Source organism: Triturus cristatus, chromosome 6 (genome assembly GCF_964204655.1).
Source record: "Triturus cristatus chromosome 6, aTriCri1.1, whole genome shotgun sequence".
Taxonomy (NCBI): Eukaryota; Metazoa; Chordata; class Amphibia; order Caudata; family Salamandridae; genus Triturus; species Triturus cristatus.
The window spans coordinates 520342045-520366036 of record NC_140589.1 but is presented as its reverse complement, the minus strand read 5'-3'; the positions used below and the strand labels follow the sequence as shown (position 1 = coordinate 520366036).

General features: G+C 47.2%; 1 protein-coding gene across 1 annotated transcript in view; it reads right to left on the bottom strand.

The window, feature by feature from the left end:
- The window catches only part of LOC146817360 (CD109 antigen-like), a 1044213-nt gene that overhangs the window by 334581 nt on the left and 685640 nt on the right, over window positions 1-23992 (bottom strand). Inside the window, exons 19-20 of the mRNA XM_085610952.1 lie at window positions 13115-13232; window positions 5808-5921 (exon numbers count right to left, since the gene is read on the bottom strand). Coding sequence (XP_085467078.1) covers window positions 5808-5921; window positions 13115-13232 — 232 coding nt within the window. The remainder of the gene's footprint in view (window positions 1-5807; window positions 5922-13114; window positions 13233-23992) is intronic.

The following is a 23992-nucleotide window of genomic DNA, read 5'->3' as shown; positions in this document are numbered from 1 at the left end:
GCCAAGATTTAACAGGGTGTGGTTTGTATCGCCCCATCTAACTACCAGAATGCAAAGTCCACACGATTCATTATTCCGACCCTTATGCAAGCAGGGGTTTGTGCCGAAGTCAGACGATTCTAGCAGATTTTACAACAAATAATAAAAGGAGGTTGAATAGAGTAAACTCATTTTTTTTTCTGATGTTCTTTTTATTAAACAGTTGTGATGATACAGTAAAAGATGGTGGTGACATATCAGATATGTAGCAAACACAGATCATATACAATCCCCATACAACTTTAAATCAATTCAATAGCGGTGTCATCCCCAGCAGGACGTAGCTCCTTAGGTGGGGATACACAGAGACCGCCACGTGACACATTCCATTTTGCCCATTTGTGGTCCCATTTCATCGGGCAACCCCTGTGTTTGAAGACATCTTTCTCTGCAACCACTGCATTGTCCATGTCATTGGACCATTTCTGATAAGTGGACAAATCCCCAGTCCCCCATAACCGTGCTACATTTCTTTTGGCAAGGGCAAAGTCCAGTGAGGCCCACAAGCACTCGGTCTGGGTCAGATCGGTGGCCTCCCAAACATTGAGCAAACAAAGTTGTGGGGAGCTGGCTATGCTTTTTCCACAGACCTGTTAGTGTGGAGAGGATTCTTCCACGGTAAGGCTGAATGAGTGGGCATTTCCAAGAGCACGTGGAAAAATGTACCCATTTTTACCAATGTCTGTGCCGATAGATAAGTTCTGTGTAGGATTTTGAGCTGGACTAAGCGGATCCTCATCGGCATAGCTACCTCTTTGGGGGAGGAAAGTACTTCTTGCCGGTCGTCATCTTCCAAATAACCGAGATCCGATTCCCACAACTGCGTAGAAGCACCAGTGGGTCCGTCTTGTTTTTGAATAGTTTGCGATACGTGAGTGATATTGCTTTGTGGGACATGGGATCTGCTAAAAGCCTATCCTCCATTGGGGAGGCTTCAGGTAAAGTCTCACCACACGCCACATTGGTAGTGATTGCATGGCGTATTTGTACGTATCGGAACATCTCCGACCCAGCCAGCTGGTATTCCGCTTGCAGGTCGCTAAAAGGGACCATCCCATTCTGCTTCCAGAGATCACCTACGGAGGAGATACCTATTAAGTCCCACTTATCAAAGCCCGGGCAGTTACTCAGTGTGCCAAGTTGCTCGGACTCCCATAGGGGAGTGATCAATGTTATTTTTTTGTTCCACCCCAGTGTTCTAGTCGCCCAGAGCCAGATTGCAACTGTTTGGGCCGTAGGACCAGTTAGGTGCTGGCGGTTGGGATTAGAATAATGTGCACGCTGATACCCCCCTGGGTTCATTATCCATTTGTCCGTCCTGTACGCCGGTTCAGACGATGGGGCAAAGACCCATTGGTTGATCACCGCCATTTGGGAGGCCCAGTAGTACTGTATAAGGTCAGGTAATGCGATCCCTCCGTCATACCACCCCCTGGTCAATTTATGTGTCGCAATGCGCAGGTTTTTCCCGTCCCACAGTAGCGTCCTGTAAAGTAGTTATCTGGGACTGCATAGGGGGTGTTTTGCAACGCATATAGGAACCTGGGCAACGCCAACATTTTGAACAGCGCTGCTCTGCCCAGTAGTGTTAGGGGCAGAGACCACCAGAGAGTACATCATTTTGGAGTCTAGTCAGCGGGGCCTTGAGCTAAACGTCATAGAATTGGGTAGGACAATGGGTGATATATATGCCGAGATAGCGGTAACCCTCTGTGGCAATTGTAACATCGGTGCCCTTGGGCAGCAGGGGCAGGGGGGCCTGAAGCATATCAAGTATCGATTTTGTCCAGTTTATAGTATATACTGAGTGGGAGCTGAAGATTGCAAAGATGTGTAAACTGTGGTGGATCGATGCTGAGGGAGCCGCGACATACAGGAGGATGTTGTCGGCATACAAAGAAATTCGATCCTCATGGTAGTCTGTCCATTTCAGCCCTCTAATCATGGGGTCACTCCTCACCCAGGTCGCCAAGGGCTCCAATAGGAAGGTGAATATGAGGGGCGATAGGGGGCATCCCTGTCAAGTCCCTCTTTCAAGACTGAATGGCCGGGATGTATGCTGGTTGACAACCACTTGGGCAGTTGGGTTTGTGGGTTTGTATATAGGAGCATGACCCACTTTTTACATTTTGGGCCGAAGCCTATGCGTTCGAGGAGAGCAAATAAGTAAGGTCATTCGATAGTGTCGAACACCATTTTGGCATCTAACAATAACAGTGCTGCGTCTTCTTCAATGGAGTTAATTCTTCCCATCACCCCATGTAATCGTCTACGATTGAGGTCAGTGTTCTGACCAGGCATGAAGCCTGATTGATCTGGGTGCACCAGCTTACAAATACATGGGATCAAATGGTTGGCCAGGGCCTTGGCGAGAATTTTTGCCTCAGCAGTTAACAGGGATATCGGGCGATATGAGTCGCACCTCGTCAGTGGTTTACCCTGTTTGTGTATAACGACCACTGAGGCCAGCATCAGATCCCTAGGTAGAGATCCAGTTTGGTAGCTCTCTTAGTACATAGCTCGGATGGCGGGAGTTATCTTGGAGGTCACCAATTTGAACAGCTCTATTGGCAGCCCGTTAGGGCCCATAGCTTTCCCTGACCTCATCCCACGTATGGCAGTAGCTAATTCCTCCTCAGTGGGATCGCCCTCCAGGGACTCACGGTCCTCCAGGGTGAGAGTAGAGATCGGGATCATTGCCAGGAGATCCCTGGAGTCAGTAAAGGTAGTACGAGTAGTGGAGGTATATATAGAGGCAAAATGGGAGGCAAAGGTCTCAGAAATCAACTGTGGGTCACTCAGCATTTCTCCCGTGTCCCTTTCAATAAGGGGCACCCATCTCTGTGCAGCTTCATGCTTTTCTAGCCATGCTAGTAGCTTTCCCGTATGGTCACCCAATTTGTATATTTTGTGCAGAGTAGCTTTCTGTTTCGACCTGGTTGCCTCCAGCGAGAGCTGCCTGTAATCCTGACTTTTTATGCAAAGTATGGGAGATCTGCTCGTCATCTGTGGTGGCCACCCCGTCCTCCAGCCCTTGAATCTTGTGTTCTAGAGTCTCCAATCGTGCCCTCAGTTCCTTCTTATGCCCCGAAATTAATGAGAGTGCCTAACCTTTAATGACCACCCCAAAGGCCCCCCACAGGATCTGATGGGAATCAACAGTGTTGGAGTTCTCGACAAAGTACTGGTCAACCCCTTTTAAAATCGGGCTCTTTATATGTGGGATCTTCAAACACCATGGAGTAATAGAGAGGGTGAGACGTCTGTTCTCTTGAGGCAGGGCGAGCTGTGTAGGAACAGGAGAGTGGTCAGAGATACCACGCACCAGAGACCTGGCTTCAGTAAAGTTAGAGAGATTATCAGTGTGTGTGAGCAGGTGATCAATTCTGGATTGACTACTATGCACGCCTGAGTGGAAAGTAAAATTACGTGCTGAGGGATTGAAATGGCGCCAGAGATCAACCAGGCCAAACGCCAAGAGAAAGTCCAACATTGGTGAAGTGCCCTGTGGATCTTGACGAGGAGGACGACTATCGACCCGCCCATCTACCGTCAAATTAAAATTGCCTCCCATCACAAGAATGCCAGCAGGGAGGTTAAGCAGGAATTTACCCAAGTTGGCCAGTGTAGGTTTTTTCAGCCCCTAAGGGATACAGATCAAGAGGACATTTAGGGGGCGCCCTTCCCATGTCCCAGCAACCGCAGCAAATCTACCATGGGCATCCACCCATGTGTCATTTAATATGTATGGGCATTGTTTGCGGATGAGAATACCAGTCCCTCTCGAACCAAAAGTGAAGCCCGAATTGGCCACCAGTCTATACCCCATTGATCGTGTGCCTTACATGTATTGAGGTGTGTCTCCTGGAGCAGAGCAATATCTGGGGCATGCCTCTTGAGATACTGGAGCACATCCCCTTGTTTCAATTTATCCCCCAGTCCGTTGACGTTTCAGGTGAGGATACGGAGCTCTCTTTCCATGTCCCGGTCAGACATAATGTACGTGGGTGTCGTAGGGCGCTACTCGCCCAGAGCACTGCGTGGTTGCCGCTAGTTGGTACATTGGGTCAGCAAGCTCTGATTATGTTTGTCTTAAGGACGTCTCTGTTCCCCTGTCCATCATAACAAAATAGCTACATAAACTAGAAAAACAACCCCCCCCCCCTCAAAATGTCTCTCTCCCACCCCCCGCCCTGCCTCCCTGCAGGAAGGGTAAGGAACCTCCCGCCACCTCAAACTTGCAGAGTGCATATCGCCCACTCCCTGGGGCACATGTGAGTTACTTTTGTGCGTGCACATCATGTTATAAAGAACAAACAAGAAACAATACCCCACAATAGGTAGTTGCGGAGTCCGTACAGGGGCAAGCAGCCACATCAAGTGCCCTCAGAGTCACAGTAGAAAGCGGAGCGATGCCAGGGATTCCTGTGTCGTGCACAGAAAAGGAAAGTCAAACCTCTTCAAGTGTGACAATGTTCGTGCATTAATCCGTCCACTTGTTGGTGTTCCGATGGGATTCTCTGCGTCTTAACGCCATTCGGGGATCCTACTTGACGGCCTGATCTATCTTTGTTACCAGGGCCACGGTTCTCTTTGTGATGTCGCTTGCCCACCATGCGCCAGCCATCAAGCCAGTCCCATGCATCCTCGGGACTACTAAAGAACCATGTTTTACCTTTGGATTCCGCATTCACTATTGGTAACATCCAGGGTATGCCCCAGTAGTAGTGTGAGTCTCAATTGTGGTAGGACACAGTGCTTGGCTGTAGGCCATTGGCCTCTAACTAGACTCTGCACCCCACCCTGCATAGATGCCAGACTCTGCTGGACACGGGAAAAGGGGCAAGACCTGGCCCTGCACCTCATCATCAGCCGATGCCTGACCCCGAAGGCTATGCTCAGAGTAAACAGTGCATAAGATGTAGCTTGTGCCCCATGCTCCACGAACAGTGAACAACACTGAACACAATTTGCAGAGGACCGTGGTACCATGGTAGGGATTTCCTGTCCAGATGAATGATGTGTGCCACTAACACTCACCCTCTTCCTACTTAGGGTTTATTACTGTATATTTGTACCCCCTTGTGAACTATAATCATAGAGTAGTAAAAAGAGCTACATCTGTTAGGTTTCCTTTTATGGATACATGACTGGCTTTAGTAGAGCTATTTTCTGTCGTAAGCATAAGTTTACAGCAATACATATTTTGTGAATAAGGAGGTAAGGCGTAGATAGTTTCCAAAAAGGGGTGGAGGCCCAACAATGCAAGAGACTTCTTTAGTCTGAGTTAAATGGTTGTTCTTGACATCTACAGTAACCTGAAGGTAACGATTTTAAATCATGGCAAGGCCCATTGGGCTTTGTGGAGTAGCATTAAATTGGATAAAAGTAAATCCTGCTATTTTCAGTGCTTGTAAAACATGTTATGATTTTATTGACAAGGCCTTAAATTAAATATGTAATACACTAACTACAACAGAAACAAGAATTCACCCAAGACATGACATGGTGCCATCCTTGTTCAGTGAACCACATGCCTCTAGTCATTTATTGGTGTGGGCATTCCATACATGTAAAGGCTGGGCAGCATGCAACATGCCTCGAAGGCTGTACCGGTTTACACAAGATATTTTCCAAACACGTCAATGAGTTTCAGAAACACCGATGTACATGTAAAAGTACTTCCAAAAGTGATAAACGTGGTAGAAATATACAAGAAAAAACGACGTTGAGGTTGTAGTTGTATCAAAAAATATATATGCCAATACCTCCATCGTCTGTTGTAGGTGATTCATCAGGATGACCTCCAGAATAAACTGTTCACCTCGTGTAACTGAGTAAGGTAGGTTCATAGAGATAAAGAACGTTTGCTTGACTTGCAGCTGAGAAGCAAAAGAAAGGTAACGTAAAAATACTTTCTCATTCCTGCATTGTGAACATGTTAAGCACTCAATAGGTGCAGGCAGTGAGAAAACTGGTCAGTTATAGCACAGTATTTACAATAAGGTTCATTTATATCCAGCTGACAGCTCATGTTCTGTTTCCTCCTGATGAACAATCTGAAAGCCCAGCCTCCCAAACACTATCACCCAATGCTCCGCCCTTGTTGCCATCCTCTGCCTTGCACCACTTCCAGCTTTAATTAACATCTACTATTCTCTTACAGTTCTTACACTCAGGATTCCTGGGACTACTTTGAGACAAGTATGAAATGCTCAGCTTGTATCGCCTCTGTCGCCTCTGCAAATGACTCACAAAATTCACCGGGCTCTCAAAGCAAACAATGCCCATACATATTAAATGACAAATGGGTGGATGCCCAAGGTAGATTTGCTGCGGTTGCCAGGACATGGGAAGGGCGCCTCCTAAATGTCCTCTCGATCTATATCCCTCTGGCGCTGAAAAAACCTATAGAGCACCCAAAAGCACTTTGAAGCAAAATAGACTACTGCTTTAGACACATGCTCACCCTCATTATTTACCAGTGGCAGACTGTACTTTTACCAGGGAGGTGGGCGGGGTGGGGGGGTAGGGACACACACGCACACATTCATATTCACTCACACTCATGCTTTCACATATGCACGCACATCCATTCAACACTCACTACCAGATATACTAAACGTAAAAATAAAACTTGCCTGCGCAGCTCTGCCTCGAAGATCCCAGGAGGGCTGGGACTGCTGACTTCCCTCATTGGCTGACCTTAGGTCAGCCAATCAGTGAAAGGAAGCAGTCTCTACTCACCACAGAGTGTGATGGGGTTAGTGAGAGTGCAGACTCCACCCCACTCTGGACAGGTGTCAGAGATTGACACTCAGCACTGGAGACTTCAGGGCTTAGAACTGAAGCACCCAGGCCCGAGGAAATGAGTGATGCTCCCCATCATCACGCGGCGGCGTGCTAAAGCTGCTTTGCTAGGCTAAAGATGTGACACCCACAGGAGCTTTGACATTTTCAACCCCGAAAAGATTCGCTGAGGCAGTCAGGAGCCTGCACATTTAGCGTATGTCTAACTCCTGACTGCCTGACCTGAAAATAGAGTGTCTACCAGGCTGACCTCTGACCAGCATGAGAGACATTCTTTATAGTGGTCAAAAGGTGAGGGGGCATGGTGCCTGAGCCCATAAAGATGGCCCGCAGCTGCTGTTTACACCTTCAAGCTCCAAGAAAAAGTGTTAAACTGTATTCCTGTAAGACTCTCATCCCTCTCATGAATAGTCAATGGGGCACTGTACATTTTTGGAATTCAATATCATCAGCAAATTGCCAAATATTTGACCACCTAGATTTCGTTGTAATGAGGTCTTTGAGGATGAGTATGTATTTATCTGTGTTGGTAGAAGCAATAATCTGTTCAAATAGATGGTGCTGCTAGTATGCTGGACCTCACAATGAAGTTGAGAAACTCGTCACCAGCTTTGAATGTCGAACTGTGGTGATGTAGTGGCACTTGTGAAAAGTAATCTGCACGGTTTTGATCTTTCCCCGGGTTGTGTACAATCACATAGGCATACTCTTGTAGTTGCAACCCCTATCTCTCGATGAGAGGGGGCATTTCAGCTTTTGGGTTTCCAAAGATAGTGAGTAATGCCTGATGGTCTGTGAAGACAGTGAAACTTTTTCCATATAGAAACACATGAAAATATTTGCAGGACCACACTCCAGCCAGACTTTCCTTTTCCAGCTGAGAATAGGCATGTACTGTTTCAGACAGACGTCTGCTGGCATAGGCCACAATGTGTTTCTGAGCAATTTGGATGGCCATTGTGTTGAGCAAGAATTGCTCCTACCTCCACTGGGCTAACATCCACTGTGATCTCAATATGTAACTTGGAGTCAAAATACACCATTCTGATTGCAATTCTCAAAGGCATTTTTTATGTCGTTGAAAACTTTGGTCGCATTCAGTTGACCACTTGAATGAAACATTTTGCTTTGTTAAGTCTCTCAATGGGGCACTCACTGTAGCAAAGTCACACGTGTATCTTGAGTAATAACTGGCCATGCCTAAGAAGGATCACAGCAGGGTTACATCTTGTGGGGGCAAGTAGGTGACAATGCCTGCACATTATCAGGGTCAGGAGTCATTGCCCCGTCAGAGAATATGTGCCCAAAGAATGTAATTTTGGTTCTGTGAAACTCACACATTGCCGCATTCAGAGTGAAACCTGCATCAGCAAGTAATTGGCACACTTGTGTAGTAGCCTTGTCATGCTCCTTTTGTATTGTCCCAAATACCATAATGTCATCACTGTAATTGAAAGCATGTGTAACTGATTGATTTACTCTGTGAATAACATACTGCAATATCTCCGCATTCGAAGACACTCCCAAAGTGTGTCTTTTGTAACAAAACAAGCCAACTTGAGTTGAAAAAGTTATAATGTACATACAGTTCTCTTCTAGCTCAAGTTGATGGTATCCTTTGTTCAGGTCAAGATGGGAGAAGACTTTAGCTCTGTTCAGTTGCATGATCATACACATCATGTGGGAACCAGGATGCCTTTCTCTCTCGATTGCTTTGTTGGCCTGGCACATATCAACACAAATGTGCACTGCACCTCTGGTGTCCTTTTTGTCACCACAACTATGGACGAAACCCATGGCGTAGGACCGTTGGAGCGTTCAATTAAGTCATACTTCAACAGTGTTTCTAGTTCTTTCTCAATGAATTCTTGCAAGTAAAAAGCAACTTTGTGGTGCAGTTGTGCAACCAGGCAAATGTCCTCATTATTGTGAATTTGCACTTTAATTTGCTTGAGTCTTCCTAGGCCGTGAAACGATTGCAGGCTGAGCACAGAGCTTGTAGTTGAGAGATATCAGTCCCATGTCAGCAGCAGTGGCAAAGCTGAGTGGGCATGCACTCGATCAAGTTCCCTGAAGAACATGAATTGTGGCTTGCACTGACGTCGTCTTCTGTCTCATGGTTGCTGTAGATTACCCTTGAATCTGTAACAGTTTAGATGCAGAACACATGTGTACCTTCTTGTTCGATAGGGTAATGCATGGCACAAATGATAAGCTGTTAAATGTTTCAACTGGCATGATATTAAGCGACGTGCCACTGTCTATAATTAATTAAGGTCATGTGGCAACTGTTCACCTTTAACGTCATTTTGGGACAGTGTACAAATAAATTTTGTTGCTCCGTTCTGTGATTCTTCTTTGACTGGTGATCAGCAAGCCCTACATGGGCATGTTGCTCCTTAGTAGATATCATTACACATATCTGTCTTCTTCACTAACGCTTGATAATGACGTTATGTGTATCAAACTTGAAGACTATCGACTTCGCTTGGCTTCTAATTGTCGTAACTGATGTTGCCTTTAGGCCTTGTAGGAGTGGCGAGAATGCTCCTGAAACCTACTGGTGTCCATTTTCTCTTCTCGCTGTGACACATGTGGTTTCTCTTTCGCTTTACAGACTGTTACGAGGTGTTTTTCTTTCCTGCAGCCTTTGCATATCTTTCCTATGGCTGGACCTTTACCTTCATTGGGAAATGAAAACCCACATCGGAAGCATAACATTTTCTTCTTCTGAGACTTCGACTTGAGTGAATGTATCTTGAGCTTATGTTTGCTTTTCATGATCAAATCTGATTAACTATGTGCTTTGTCTTCTTCCATATCAGCAGCTCATTCTTCTGCCCTTGCAGCCATTAGCATTTTTTCTAAACTGAGTGTCTCACTTAACATGCATCTCCTCAAGGAATCTGAAAGACAACCATCAATTACTCTGAGGAGCATGGCTTCTTTATCATAAAAGTCACAGAACCTACAGTGTTTGATAAGTAAGTCAAGTCTCTCAACAAACTCATCCATCGTTTCACCAGTCTGTTGTTGTGCTTGGTTGAAGATATACCTTTCATAGTCTAATGAGGCATCGGTTTGAACTTGGCTTCCAATGCTTCCTTTATCTTTTGGTATGATATTGCATCTGTTTGTGAGACTTTCTTTAGTATTTCTTTCACTCCATCACTGGCAAGGTTTTTGAAATATTTAATGGTTTTCTTATTGTCTTCTTCTTCAAGTGCATGTACGAAGTCGTCAAATGTTTCGATCCATGCAGCCCACCTGCCACCGATGTTCTGTTTTTCGCTGTATCAAACGATGGTGGTGGCTTCAGGAATTTAGCCGCAGTGTATTGCGCGCTCCCTTCTACTGCCATTAAGAGTATATACTGTTCAGGCAGCATTTGTTACACAGGATGCTACCTGCAACTGCTGAACGCCTCGGCCTCGCACCTGAGACTGGGTCACCACGTCCTATTTGAGGTTGTGGGGTGTTTTAATCACCTGTGCAGGTATGTAAGCTTCTACTTTCGTACCTGGTTATCACTGCCTTTAGAGATTGTTTCATATGGATGATGGCTCTGTGTTATGGCACACTACAGTATCTCTTCTTTCAGCCTTAGCAGCAGGTTCTGGTGGGCTTTTCGAATGTGCTCCTCTGCAGGGCCTTCACCTTCTTCAATAGCTGTGAATGGCCTGGAGCAGGGCTTTGATTCCATATACGCCAATTGCATACTGCTTTGCATCAATTCAGGAAGCACGTGACACGCACAAGCAGTTTGCTGTACAATTGCAAACTCTCAGGGAGAACAGCCTTGTATGTTCACAGCAGGTATCACCTACTCTTCTCTAGTTGTAGCGTCTTACGCAGACCTGCAGCATGAAAATGAACATGCCACACATGGAGGTCTATAACAGATGACTTTATTCCTCCACATACGATCACACACTGCGCATTTTATGTCATAGCTTTTAAAACCACACCTTAACACCTCCCAGCAGATTACGTAATTCATGTTTAGAGTCCGCAAAGGACTGCAAGGGTCTTAGCGCTCATAGTATCAAGACACTACAGGCTGTACTCAAAGAGGAGCCATGCAGAGGATGGAAAGTAAGGAGAGGATCAATCAAAGAAAAAGGAGAGGCAACAATCAGAAGTTTTAAGTCAAGGTCAAAATGTTCATGTAGGATTTTAGGAACATAGAGTAGACTATTAAGGTGCCTGTACTCTGAGGATGCCAAGCTATAGAAAGAGGCATCTCTATATGCATGTGAGATACTGTTTTGTTAGGTACCTTTTGATAGGCCCTAGAAGCAAAAGAGCAGTCTGACCGCTGCCAGGTTATTGCTTGACCATAGCAAGGACAGCTAATCAGCTCAGGGGGTTGAAGCGAAAAGTAATGGCTGGATGCAAACACTGGGAAATATTGAGAGCTTTAGGCTGTTTGAATAAAGCAGTAACCTCATGATATAAGCAACACAAGAGACTGTACAGGATAAATAAAACAAATATCAAAAAGGAGATTCTGCAAATGCTGGAGAGGGTGTCTTCGATTTACCACAGCAAGGTGGGGTCAGTTTGGGTGCCCCTGGCATAGAATGGCACAGGATGAGGGTAGATTCCCATACAGTGGAAGTATATTGTCTTAATTCATGTAGATGGAGGGAGTAGACCCAGACACTGAAGTGAGGAGATAAAGACCAGGGTACCTTTAGAAATTCCAAGAGACCATTGGTTTAATAAGGAGATGTGATGGAGCGGGTACTACAAAATGTTGTATACCCCCCATTTCTGCATGTTTAGACTAATTTGAATAATCAATTAATTATAATAATATTAATCTATTTGAGTGATACCTAATCAACCTTACTAATGTATTAATTACATGTGGGAATGCATTTGGCATGGCTAAAATAATTTGTGAACTAATACACGTACGCATACTAATTCTAGAAAAATAGAATATTGCATGATATTTGTTGCTTTTGTGATGTGATTGTAAGTTGCACCAGATGACATCATTGGGTAAATATAAACACTTTAAATGTCGCCATTATGCTAGATAATTACATACACATAGGGGAATAAGTGAGGGTTAAACATTTTATTCGTTTTAATTCTTTTTTGTGTTTGTTTTGCTTAAGTTGACCGATTTGGGCCTTTCGACAAAATGGCTGACTAACTTACTCGACGAGACAGCTACCATTCCATGAGGCTCCTGAACAAGTGGCCTCAAGATGACCTACACAGCCCGTACCCAAGCAAGGTTGCGACTGGACTTTTGCCAAAAGCTTTAACAATGGACAATTTTGACAAACATGGATCATGTCTGACAGTGTGACATCATGGACTATGGGAAACCGAAACGGACGATCTTAAACAACCAATCAAAAATGCCTAAAACTGACTTTGGTTACATTTTGACATTAATTTCATTATAAAAATGGTAGAATAGTGAGTGGTAGGAGTTGCGTTGCGGACCTTTTCCTTTGCCTGACGTTATGCTGACGGAGAGGACGGTGACACTGCTGAACAGCTGTTTCCCTGAATCTTTGACAGACTAAATTGCTGCCCAATTTCCTGATGAACTGAAGATTTTAGAGCCAATGGGCATTGATTGATGCGTACACGCTAATGGTCCCGACCCAATTTTTGGGACTGTAGCATGCTACAAGACGACTTAGAGGACGACTAATAGCCAGATTAGGTAAATATGGTGTTCTGTGGTTTGATTAACGATTTATTAAATTTTTGCAATTATTTAGATAAACAATATTATTGATTAACAATCAAATGTGTTGGGTTATTATTGAAAGGGAATAGATTAACATTTAAATATGAATTAAAGAGGATTGAGTCACCTTTATCCAAATTCAACTAATTGATCCATCGGCATAGTGGAAGGAATATCTCGAAGTTCAAAAGAAAGATGTGCTGGATTAAGGATATTTAGTGTATGTTTATGTAAATAAATTTTGTTTAGGTTATAAGGTATTCCTTTCATGTCAGAGTTTGGAACACTCATCTCTTCCGTAAGAGCAGATCAATAAAGTGTGAGTGTTGGTGTTATGGGCCCCCAATGAATGTATTGAATGAATACGTTAGTGTGATATTTGGTCTGTGACGAAGGGAGGATTTAAAATTCCACGCTGCATCAGATGCAGATTACCCTTCCAGGACACTGACATTTGGTGGATGGTAGCGTTTGGGGGGGCAGGACTGCAATTATAGGAAAAATAAATACATACATTTCAGAATTGTAAATAAAAAAAGAAGTTACCTCAGCAGGTTCACTTGTTAGTCCAAGTCCAAGTCCCTCAGACAGAACAAACGCAGTGGCAACCCAGGTAGTCACACTGTTAGGCACAGACACCTGTACACTGGTGCTTTTTTCAGAGCTGTAAATTTCAAACAGATACTGTAAGCTTTTTAAGGCTATTCCCAAATGCAAGGATCTGCATTCTCCCATCAAGAAGCACAGCTTTGCTGAAGTCAGTTGAAGCTGTATTTTTTCAGGGGTTTTCATTCTTTGTTTTGATATAAATGCTACAAGCAGATCAAATGAAAATGGCTTTTGGGATACCATGCTTCCACAAAACTTTACCCATGTTCCATATTTGACACTTCTTGTTAGTTACATAGAATCATATTCATTTACTACACGTTCATCAGCTATGTGACACAGAAAGCATAAACTGACAGGGAGAAACTGTTTCCTTGGTTTATTCACTTTTCACACCATGCAGAGAAATATCATCCAGTTGTATCTCCAATTTGCATGTCTGCACAGTGCTTCCAGCAGAACATACAGTGTGGCAGAGGTCCAGTTCACCATATTACAAGTGCATTATAGTCAGTGGCCCTTGTAACATGATGGAAAGGACATCAGTCAGGTTTGTGACGGAGCCCCTAACTCTAAATAAGTAACTTACTCTAATATAATTGTTGACTGCCTCCTATGTTTCGTTTTCTCTGACTCCCTTTACCAAACTAATTTCAATTATTGATCCTTATCTCAAGCATAACTTATTTTTTTTAATTGCCACTAACATCTGTATTACCACGTTTAATACTTTTGAGTAATTACCAGTGGCTGAGATGAATTAAAGCATTCCATCCTTCACTTTTTTGCTTTCTTCAGTGCAGTGCCCTGGGAGTGATGGGAATACCCAGATATGGGTCCTGTGCTCACTGTGCTATAGGATTCAAGCTGCACCCCATTGCGTATGTACTCTTAACCTGTGATCCAGAGACCCCTGGGGGTCCGTGAAGCCTATGCAGGAGGTCAGTGACTGCTTAGAAAAGTATATCAAATTAGGAAGTGCATATAAATAATGAAGTGAATTGAAAATTGAACATTTTGAAATTGGAGGCTTAAAATTATGTTAGTATCCTCAGCTTGATTTGTGGGAGCAGTGCAAGTGCATCAAACAGAAAATAGTTTGGATGATGAGTGGCCTCAATTGAATTTCAAAAAGTTTCACCCTCCCCATTAAAAGAAAAGTTTGATTTTTCTTTTTATCTGTTTGTGAATTAAATAAAATATTTCATCATTTTAATTTTTGTTTTTGATTAATGCTTGTTTCTGTTTATTTTGTATATTGTTGTGCAGTACAATACATAAGAAATGCTTAGGTTGGGGTTCCTGGCTTCCAGTAATGACTCAGTGGTGGGGTCACCATATTCCAATAATGATTCTGTGAGGGACCCAGGTTCCAGTGATGATGACGTGGTGGTCCACTGAAGTCGAAATTTTAAGAACCATTGTTCTAAACCTTTCTATTCCTGAGAGTGAAAGCCGTCTTTTAATGTTTTTCTTTTGCTGCCTCTCTGTCCAATCTGTCCAATAAACGCCTCTTTTTGGGTCCACCACATTCATTCATGTTATGTTATGTTATGTCAGGAAAAAGTAGACCATACGTCACACAAGGGTTTCTTGGTGCAGTGACAACCAGTAGGGAAAGGAGAAAGGGGAAGGCTAATCAAAAGCTTGCTTAAACAGCCAGGCTCATAACAGTGTCTTCTATCAACATTCCTGCAATTGTATAGTTTACTCCTTTTCATCTCCAGACTTTTGGTTATGTAGTTTTACATTTCCTTAATTAAGCTTCTAATTTAATCTGTTCTAAATTCTCTCCCTATCCTACTATGTATTACGCCACCTTTAGCACGCCACCTCAGCCTAGGTTAATACTAATTCTTATGCATGCAAATTATCCTCTATATCAGGTTTACAGGAAGTGGAGACTCTATCTGACCTAGACAATCTGTCCTCTTTTGACTTTGTCTGTAACTCTGCTCTTCTGCAGGCGAAGCAACTCTTCACAAACCACATTGTCTCCATATTTTTAGACATTGCCTTACCCCATTTTTGTGGTCATCCACGAAATTGGTTTTAATGTGCTGTTAAGTCATCTTGGTGAAATAATAAATTGGAGCATGGTAGTCCAAAACTGGAAAAACTCCAATTTGATGAAGTACCAAAAATATGAAAAATATTTTTGACGAAATCTTATGACTGTAAGAGATCTCAAATCAAATCGCAGTTTTGATATGAAACTGCAAAGCATGCCAAATGTCTTGCAAATAAGACAGTACTAGAATATGTAAGTAATTAATGGCAAAAGAAAACCAAATGGAAAATGCAGAGGAGCTCAGGGTCGGACTGCGATAGAAAATAACATTGGGTCGGACTGCGATAGAAAATAACATTGGCCCAAATAAATGAATTAGATAAAAAGTGGCCCATGTTTGCAAATTGGGGCAGTTTTGAGCTTGTATAGGTGTTTTGCAAGCTATAGAAGTCTGGGGGGACGCAGGGAACAAGGGTGGGGGGAAACGAGAAGACAAAATAATTTCTTGTCTGTCTTCTTTAAATGACAGGGCCTTTAGCGCACAAAAGCGATACCTTTAATGGCCCTGCAGGCAGAGCCAGTCTTTGCTAAGATAGCGCGCTAAGCAAGAGACATTTGGCGCCCTTGCTGATGGTAGTGAATTAAATGAGGAAAGCAGAGAGTTACTTTTGTGTTTACTGGTCAGTATCTGGATTGGTGTTAAAAACATCACCTGCCATTTGATAATGAAGTACAAAAACCACTTTAAATTGGCAAATCAGACAGAAACGTGCAGGTAGGGACAAGGACAAGGCTGTAGCAATGTGAGAATGGATAACCATAATGCACACAGCTCCATGCGCCCCTCAGAAAATTGGTGCCCATGGCCAAGCTCGAAAGTCATGCACTGACTGCACATGACCTGTGACGAGCCTCCAGCTACCTGTGACCAATCTGACAGTCAAGGAGCCCACCCGCCCTCTACACCTTTGTTGCACTGCAACCCTCCAGGAATTGTTTCTAATGTCAGCCACAGCTGCCTGCAGTCTGCACTTCTAAGAACAAGGGGCAAGAGGTTGTTTGTTGATTGCTGTCTGATACTGCCCCTCCTCAGCCCTACCCTACCTGCCACCTTGAAGCCCAAGGCCTGAAGGCAGCAGTAAGATTTGAAGATGTAAAGTAAGGAGATTTGAGAATATACAGTATTTGCCTTGGTGCTTCATCACTCTTGCAGCGAGCATGCCCAAAACACACACACATGCATGGACATACACACGGACAAACGCGCGCACACATGGGAAACACACGCGTGCGCAGGTTTGTCCTTTCCCCTCCTCAGACATTTTGGGTCTCCTACACCCCTGACCCTTGCCCTCTTATACTCTATTCTTCCTCAAAAATGTTAATAGCAACAGGTTGGAAGGTAGCTGAGTGGGGAAGTCTCTCTCTCTCATCTTCTTTGGGATTCTGCCACCAGGGTTTTCCCAGCCTCACCCCAGCTGTTTGCTGACGTTAGAAGACAAAAACTATGGCTCAATATTTGGGAAATCTAGAAAGTCACAAAATGCCTGAGACCAGTCTCAATACTGGACCTGCTGAATACATTTGTTTTTCAAGCATACTACAAATATGGGACACAAACCACCAGTCAGTGTGCTAGGATTTTTCAGTGCCAGGGTTCCCGTAAAGGTGGAGACTGGCAAATACCTTTGTGCACCAGGATTGAGGACGCTGAGAGGCAACTCCCTTTAACAGGAACCTGGAAGGTCTGCAAAATGCTAGTAAGATCTGCCTTGACACCACCTTGAGAGAAAGGGAGTTACTGACTGCTAAGGAGGGGTACTGAATGTACAGTGTGCCTAGAGAGAGGATGGGGGGCATGAGGAGCTGTGCGAAAAGTGCTGAACCCAGCCCACTGTGAGGGAGGGAAGGATCTACACCACCGTATTTTGTGGTGAGCCCTAGTGATCCTGGATCCCACTGCAGTGTGCACTGGTGCACAATCGATTGCCCCCTGGATCTGTCCTAGTGTATGAGTATTCAGAGCCTCATTCCCCAGAGTACTGTGGATAGTGACTGGTGAGGTCCCCACTGTGAGCTATGAAGAATAGGCCAGACCAATGAGTGCCGAAGACAACTAAGCACTAAGAAAATCACCACTGCAGTCAACAGTAGCACCCCAAGACCAGAAAATACCTAGGAAGGTTTAGCATTGCAAAAAGATCAAAGCATAATCGATGGTCTCCTCTACCTCTGACTCAGGCCATCAGTGCTATCATGGTAGATGTTTGATATTTTGGGGGGGAAGAGGGTTTGTTTTTGGATCCGTGGAAGATACACTTAACCAGTGTTCCACGTCTCTGATTGGTGAAAGCAGATGGCAACCACCCTTACCTGAACCCAGGCTGACCTAGTAGACAGTAGTAGACTTGGCCAGGGCAGAGTCAACATGGTCTCTCCAAGTGGTTTATATGTGGATGCACACAAATGGGAGTGCCACATGTTCCACACCCCAAGATCACAAAGTGTATCCTGCTCCCATGGAACTAACTGCAGAATGAAGACATTGAAAGGGAATTTTGCAACCTATTTCTTTTTCCAAACTGCTAGTTCATAACTTTCCAGTGGGGATTGCTAGTTCAAGCAGAGGCCGCCCCCAAAGGGGGCCTCAAGGGCCGGCGTCATAACGGCCGCTCAAGCCCACAAGGAACGAATCCGGTTTGTGCTGGTTAGCGCCGCTGAGAATTGCCGCCCGGCCAAAAGCACCTGAGGCCCTCTCCTCCCCCTCCCCAAGAACAAAGTGAAGGAGGAACGGGGGAGAGGGATATAGGGCTGCAGACCCCCTGGGCAGCTCACCTTTTACATCAAGTTGCTGGGGGAGCATCACCAACAGTGTTTGAGTCACTGCTAAATGGTAGAAGGAGTTTTCCCGCATTTACCGTTTTGCCGCCGTCGCGACCTAAGTGTCGTGTTTGGGCCTCAGGCCCACATGCACGCAAAGGACAGACACAGACACTTGCTGGATAGTTAGATAATTAGCCACGAGCACGTGCACTCGGGCCCTTTTATTAGCCGGGTCATGTCACTTGTGACGCCGGTGATGGATGGGTGTGGGGTGTGTGTGTGCCCACTCCCATAGGGGGAGTGGCTACTAACTCTGTGCCTGTCGAGACACTAGAACGTGTCTCGCAGGACACAACATTGCTCCCAAACTTTAATAAAAACAAAAGTCCCCTAGTCCAACCTGTAGGGAGAAATAACAATGAAATATACACCACCGGGTCCATCAGTTTCTCAGGTCAGGCATTCAGAAAGACAGCAGACCAGGACTGGTAACTCCAACGGTAGCAGGACGATCTCGGCGAGCCTTCATCATTTAACCTGTGTGATTTAGGACACGAACGCTTGCTTGAAGATGTCTGCGCCTTTGGTCCCAGGTGGCTTCCTTTCGCTGACCTTGAGGATGGTGGGTGGTGATTAACAACAGTTCATTAACTGGGTGCGTCAAGATCATGGCTGGAGTCCATGGTGAAAATTCACTGGATTATTTCTGTATAGCCGGAAGTCTCTATGAGGCTGTTTTGCTGTGTCCGGTGACCTGCCGGTGGGACAATGCCTCTTCCAGCTCTCCCGCCTGGGGAGGCCCTTCTTCGGGCTTGCCACAGGACTGCTGATAGGCTGCGTTTGGGGCTGCGTCTGTGCCGGCTGGGGGCAGCTGCAAGCTACCTAGGAGCCAGCAGCCAGTCTCTCGCACAAGCCTCAAGGGTGTATGGATCTTGGTCAGGACATGCTCTCGCTGCCGCAGTTCAGGTGCAGACCAGGTTAGCAGGTAGCCTCTGAGTTTTTTTGGTGGCTAGTTTGGCAATAGCATAGGACTCCACTCCATGTGTCTTTCGAGATTGTGTCGGTTGACGCACTTGATGAGGACTGGCATGGTGGCGTTGCCAGCCATGTGGTGAATCTGGACGATGAAGGGTGACGACTTGCCTTGATGGATGCAGGCATCTAGTCGGGAGTCAATCACCTGAGGCAGGAAGTGGCCAGGTACCTCCATGTTCTCTGGGGAGGCATTGGCATTTGTGAACTTGTGTTTCGTGGGCTGTTGGGACTTTGATGACGGAGGAGTGATGAATACGCTGAGGAACGTAAAGCTTGAAACTCGGTTCAAGCAGACTGTGCGGCTTACTCTCGGACTCCCGCTGTGCGGCTGCCAGTTCCTTCTCGGGTTATTATCCTCTTCCCTTGCTGTCGCTGTGTCAGGACTCACTCCTGTTGTAGCTTGGGTTCTCATCATCGTCCCGCCCTGCCAGTCGTGACTTCCCCTTCTGGCCTCAGTTGGTTGTCCGATTCTTGGTGCGGACCCCCCGGTCACATTTCCACGTTTCTTCCAGAGTGCTGTTTCATGCACATGGCAATGATGATGTAGCGGCCATTGGGCCAGGACGACAGGTGGCGATGATTGACTAGTAGAGGAGGTTTCTGGATGAACGTCGTAGCCACTTGACTGCCTCTTCTGAACCTTCTCTCGCCCCTCGGGCATGGGCGGTCAGGAGCAGGGATGCCTTTCCCCTCTGACTGCTGACACTCTGGGCTGGACGGTCTCACTGTGAAGCGATGGGAGCAACGCGGTTTGCGCTTGCTGCGGCTTACATGTGGCGCTTGCTGCGGCTTATGTGTGGTTCTCCCTTGGTGCTGTCTCCAGGGCCGTCTGTCCGCCTTGGTGGCTGTCTCTGGAGGTGTTCTTGGCTTGTGGTGCTACGAGTCCTCTTGCTTCTCCTCTCGTTGTTTTTTGACACACCTCCGTTTGTCCAGCTCTTCGGGGTGACACGATCTTCATTCTTCTTCTGCTTCTCCTCCGGGTGCAGTGACATGCACCATGTTCTAACAAGGCCAACGGGCCTATTAACTGCAATGGTCTCTTGACCATCCAGGCGAGACTTCAGTCGCTCTTCTCAGCTGCATGGTGAGCAGCCACTCATCTTGGGTGCTCCTTCTTCAGGCAGCTTCTTGACGCTCCTACTCCGGGTGTTCCCTCTCCAGGGAATGACTTCCACGGGCAGTAGAGAGCCGTGGTGGCGGTTGGCCACTTGTGGTGTACGACTCTCCTCTTGTCAGCCTTGGGTTACTGACGACTCCTGCTTGAGGCAGCGTGAGGGAGGGCACTGTTCTGCGTTTGGCCCCTTCCAGGCTTCGTTGAGGTGATGGAGATTCTTTTTGATGCCTTCGGCATTTCCCCTTTTCTTCCAGGAGGTCTACTCCTGCTTGAGGCAGCGTGAGGGAGGGCACTGTTCTGCGTTTGGCCCCTTCCAGGCTTCATTGAGGTGATGGAGATTCTTTTTTGATGCCTTCGGCATTTCCCCTTTTCTTCCAGGAGGTCTTGTTCTCCTGGGCGGCTGCCCGTACAATCAAACTTCTGGGTGCCTTTGTTGCGCACCTTGGACTTGGCGCTCTTCTACCCTCTTCTGGGTCTTCCTGCTTCCGGTGGTCGTGCAACCACTTCTTTTCTTCTCTTGCAGTGGCAGTGCTTCGGCGCGCTTCTGACTGCGCCCTTTGGTTGCTTCGTTGGACGTCTTTGCTGCGCACTTCCTTCTGGATTTGCTTGTGCCAGTCCTCAGAGCAACGTGCGCTGACCTCACCACCGGTTGCGTGTGGCACTAGCAGTCCCTGCGGTGCATACCTTGCTGCCACCTCAGTGTATGCTGTTGCTCTATTTATCCACTCTCTCATGTGGTTTGGATGCTTGCTGCCTTTTGCCAGTCTGCTGCAACTTTGCTTCATTTACCTTATTCTCTTCTCTTCCTGTTTGGGGAAAGCTATACTACTTATGTCCATACGTGCGTTCTTTGGTGATGCTTTCCTCCAATTTTGTTCTTGGGCAGCTACTTGCCAGCAGGGTGGTTATCTCGTTCCTGTGGGTCACAGCAGCCTAACTCTATGCTGCAGGTCGCAACAGGCAGTCCTTCCTTGCCTGTAAACCAGTGCCTTGCTCCATTGTATTCTCCTTTCCCATAATGCACTGTTTCACAGAGGCCACTAGATGGCACTGCTGCACCCTTTTCCCTCAGCCTCGGAAGCGTTCCACCTACTGCAGGCTTCGTGCTCCATTTTAGGGACCTCCCTGCTTTACTCCTGGTCCTTCTCGCACGATGCTGGGATTCCTGCCATGCCTCCTGTCAGCCCCCGTAGCTCCTCACACGCTGCAGAGCTCAGTTCGCTGTAGCTCCATTCTCGTGATTGCTCCTGCAGCTCACCTTCACCTACGCCAGCGGGCGTGGCCGGGTCTCTCTGGGCCTGCCGGTCACGCTCGCAATCTTCCTGCAGGCGGGCACTAACACCTCCTCGGGCGGCTGCACCTCCTCCCATTCCCCCTTTAAGTTCATTTATTTGTTTATGCCCGGGCACTGTATGTCGCGTTATGCCGGGAGAAGGCACGCAGGCATTTGGGCGAGTCTCGTGCAGATGCTGCGCCGGCCAGCCGTTACTTTTGAAACCTCCTGCTCCTCGCAGTAGGCCTCTATTCTCCACGGGCTGCGAGGGGGTGGTGGAGGAGGCTGGCTCCGCACCGATCAGCTTCAGGCATTCTTTTCTTTCCCTCTCTCACCCCCGCCGCTGCAGCCTCTTACAGTTCACTCGCTGCGCGGGGTGGGAGGGGCAGGAGCTGTCGCCGGACACTGTCTGCATTGGATGCGGGTAGGCTCCGCTTCATTTGGGGCCATGGCAGGTCCGTGGCAGATGTATGCCACTGCTCCTAGGCTTCCTTTCTATGCCCTACAGTCGCTCACCTTCGGCCCGGCGGGCCTCCCTTCGATGCGGGTGGGCTCCGCTTGCCTCTTCGACACTCGGGGCTCTTCACACGCCCACAGTGCTTCTTCGCAGGGGGGCACATTTACCGCAGGCACGTCAGGAGCGGGGTGGGCTCCCGATCGCCTCACTTTCGCCCCGGGCACGTCACATGCCCACGGGCCTCTTCGCCTACAGTGGTAGTTTGCGGCTCTTCCGATGCGGGGTGGGCATCCGTGCCCTCACATGTGGGGTCTTCGGTCGCAGCCGATGCGGGTGGGCTCCGCTCGGCACGCTCTTCTTCGGGCACTTCCCCACCGGGGTCACAGCGGCAAGCGTGACGGGTTCGGGGTGGGCACCCAACTTCGTTGCCTTCACCCCGGGGCACGTTGCACGCCCCACGGGTCTTCGCAGCGGTGCGGAGTGGGCTCCCGGTCACCGTCTTCACGCCTGGGCTCTTCGCATGCCCTGCAGGCGATTAGACATCTCGCTAATTCTCAGGGGTGCCCCTCGCACGGGCATCTCTCCCCCTCACCACCTTCCAAAAGGCGGCGGCACACGCGGGATTCGCCCGCTCGTCGCCATTGTCGTGTTTGGGCCTCAGGCCCACATGCACGCAAAGAAAGGACACAGACACTTGCTGGATAATTAGATAATTGGCCACGAGCACGTGCACTCGGGCCCTTTTATTAGCCGGGTCACGTCACTCGTGACGCCGGTGATGGATGGGTGTGGGGTGTGTGTGTGCCCACTCCCATAGGGGGAGTGGCTACTAACTCTGTGCCTGTCGAGACACTAGAACGTGTCTCGCAGGACACAACACTAAGAACAGCGAGGAGGGACCACCAGATGACGGTACGGCCCTCGCCGGGGCATGGAAGGTCGGGGCAGAATGGACGGAGGCCCGAGGTCAGGAGATGCAGGCATGACCCCCAGCTCCCCAGGCAGCAGTTGGAAAGGAAGAGGTCTCTCGGCAGCCAGCGCCGACCGCAGTAGCAGGGTACGGGCTCAAGGAGCGAGGAGTGGCGGCGCGGCATGCTGGCAACTTTGGAAGCAGGGCAGAAGGGCACAGAACAGCATGCAGGAGACAGCGGTAACTACAAGATGCCACTGCCCGGTGTGGGGTTCTGCCCGCTTGCTGCTCAACACACCGCCGTGGCCCAGGAAGCCTGCAATCGCGTGCGGAGCCAGAGCCAGGCTGCGGAATGAAAAAAGGCTGCATAGAAGGTGTGTACGGTCCCATAAAAAAAAAAAGATATGTATATGATTGTGTTAGGAAAGTGTGCTATGGGTGCAAAGGCCAGCTCTGCGTAGAAGAGCCCCTGTTAAAAAGAACACCTTTGCAAGCTGGGATGCTTTCCACACAGCTGGCACCTGAATGTCGAAGAGCGCTCTATATTTAGAGCGCGGTCTCACCCTGTTAGCCACAGATAAGGCTGTTTAAGAGTCTTTGAAAAGTAAGCAGCTAGACAATGCTGCCCCCTTGCGGCCTGATTAGCAAAGTGTGCTTCGGTTACGTTTGGGAAAGGTCAGGAAATTTCTTGGATTAAAAATCCTGGTTTTGAGGATTATGTTCAAAGGCCACGCTGCTACTAGGCTTACTCACTGCATCACAGGTTTAAGGTGGAGCAAAGAGTTAGCACACCTGTGATTAGCGTGGACCTGAAGGAATTGATCAGTTTATTTCATCCAGCGTGAGACTTGAATTCTGCATAGCACTGCATAATGGGCGCCTATGCAGACAAAACCTACTGCCCGTGGCTATAAGAAATATTCCTAAAAACATATAGCGTTGCCAGGAATGTCCTAAACCTCCCCTCAAATATATGATGGCGGGGTCGCTGTTTTAAATCGAGCACGACTGCACCAGGGTTGCTGGGCGCATCACTTAACTCTCCTGATGATTCCCATGTTGTAGTGGCCCAGTCTGCAGCACACTACGGAGCAAATTTGAAGCTTGGTTGGGCATAAGGATTAAGGAATGTGATCGCCGTAAGCGCTTTGATGACTTGCCAAGGGCAGGAAGCGATAGAGACATACAATTA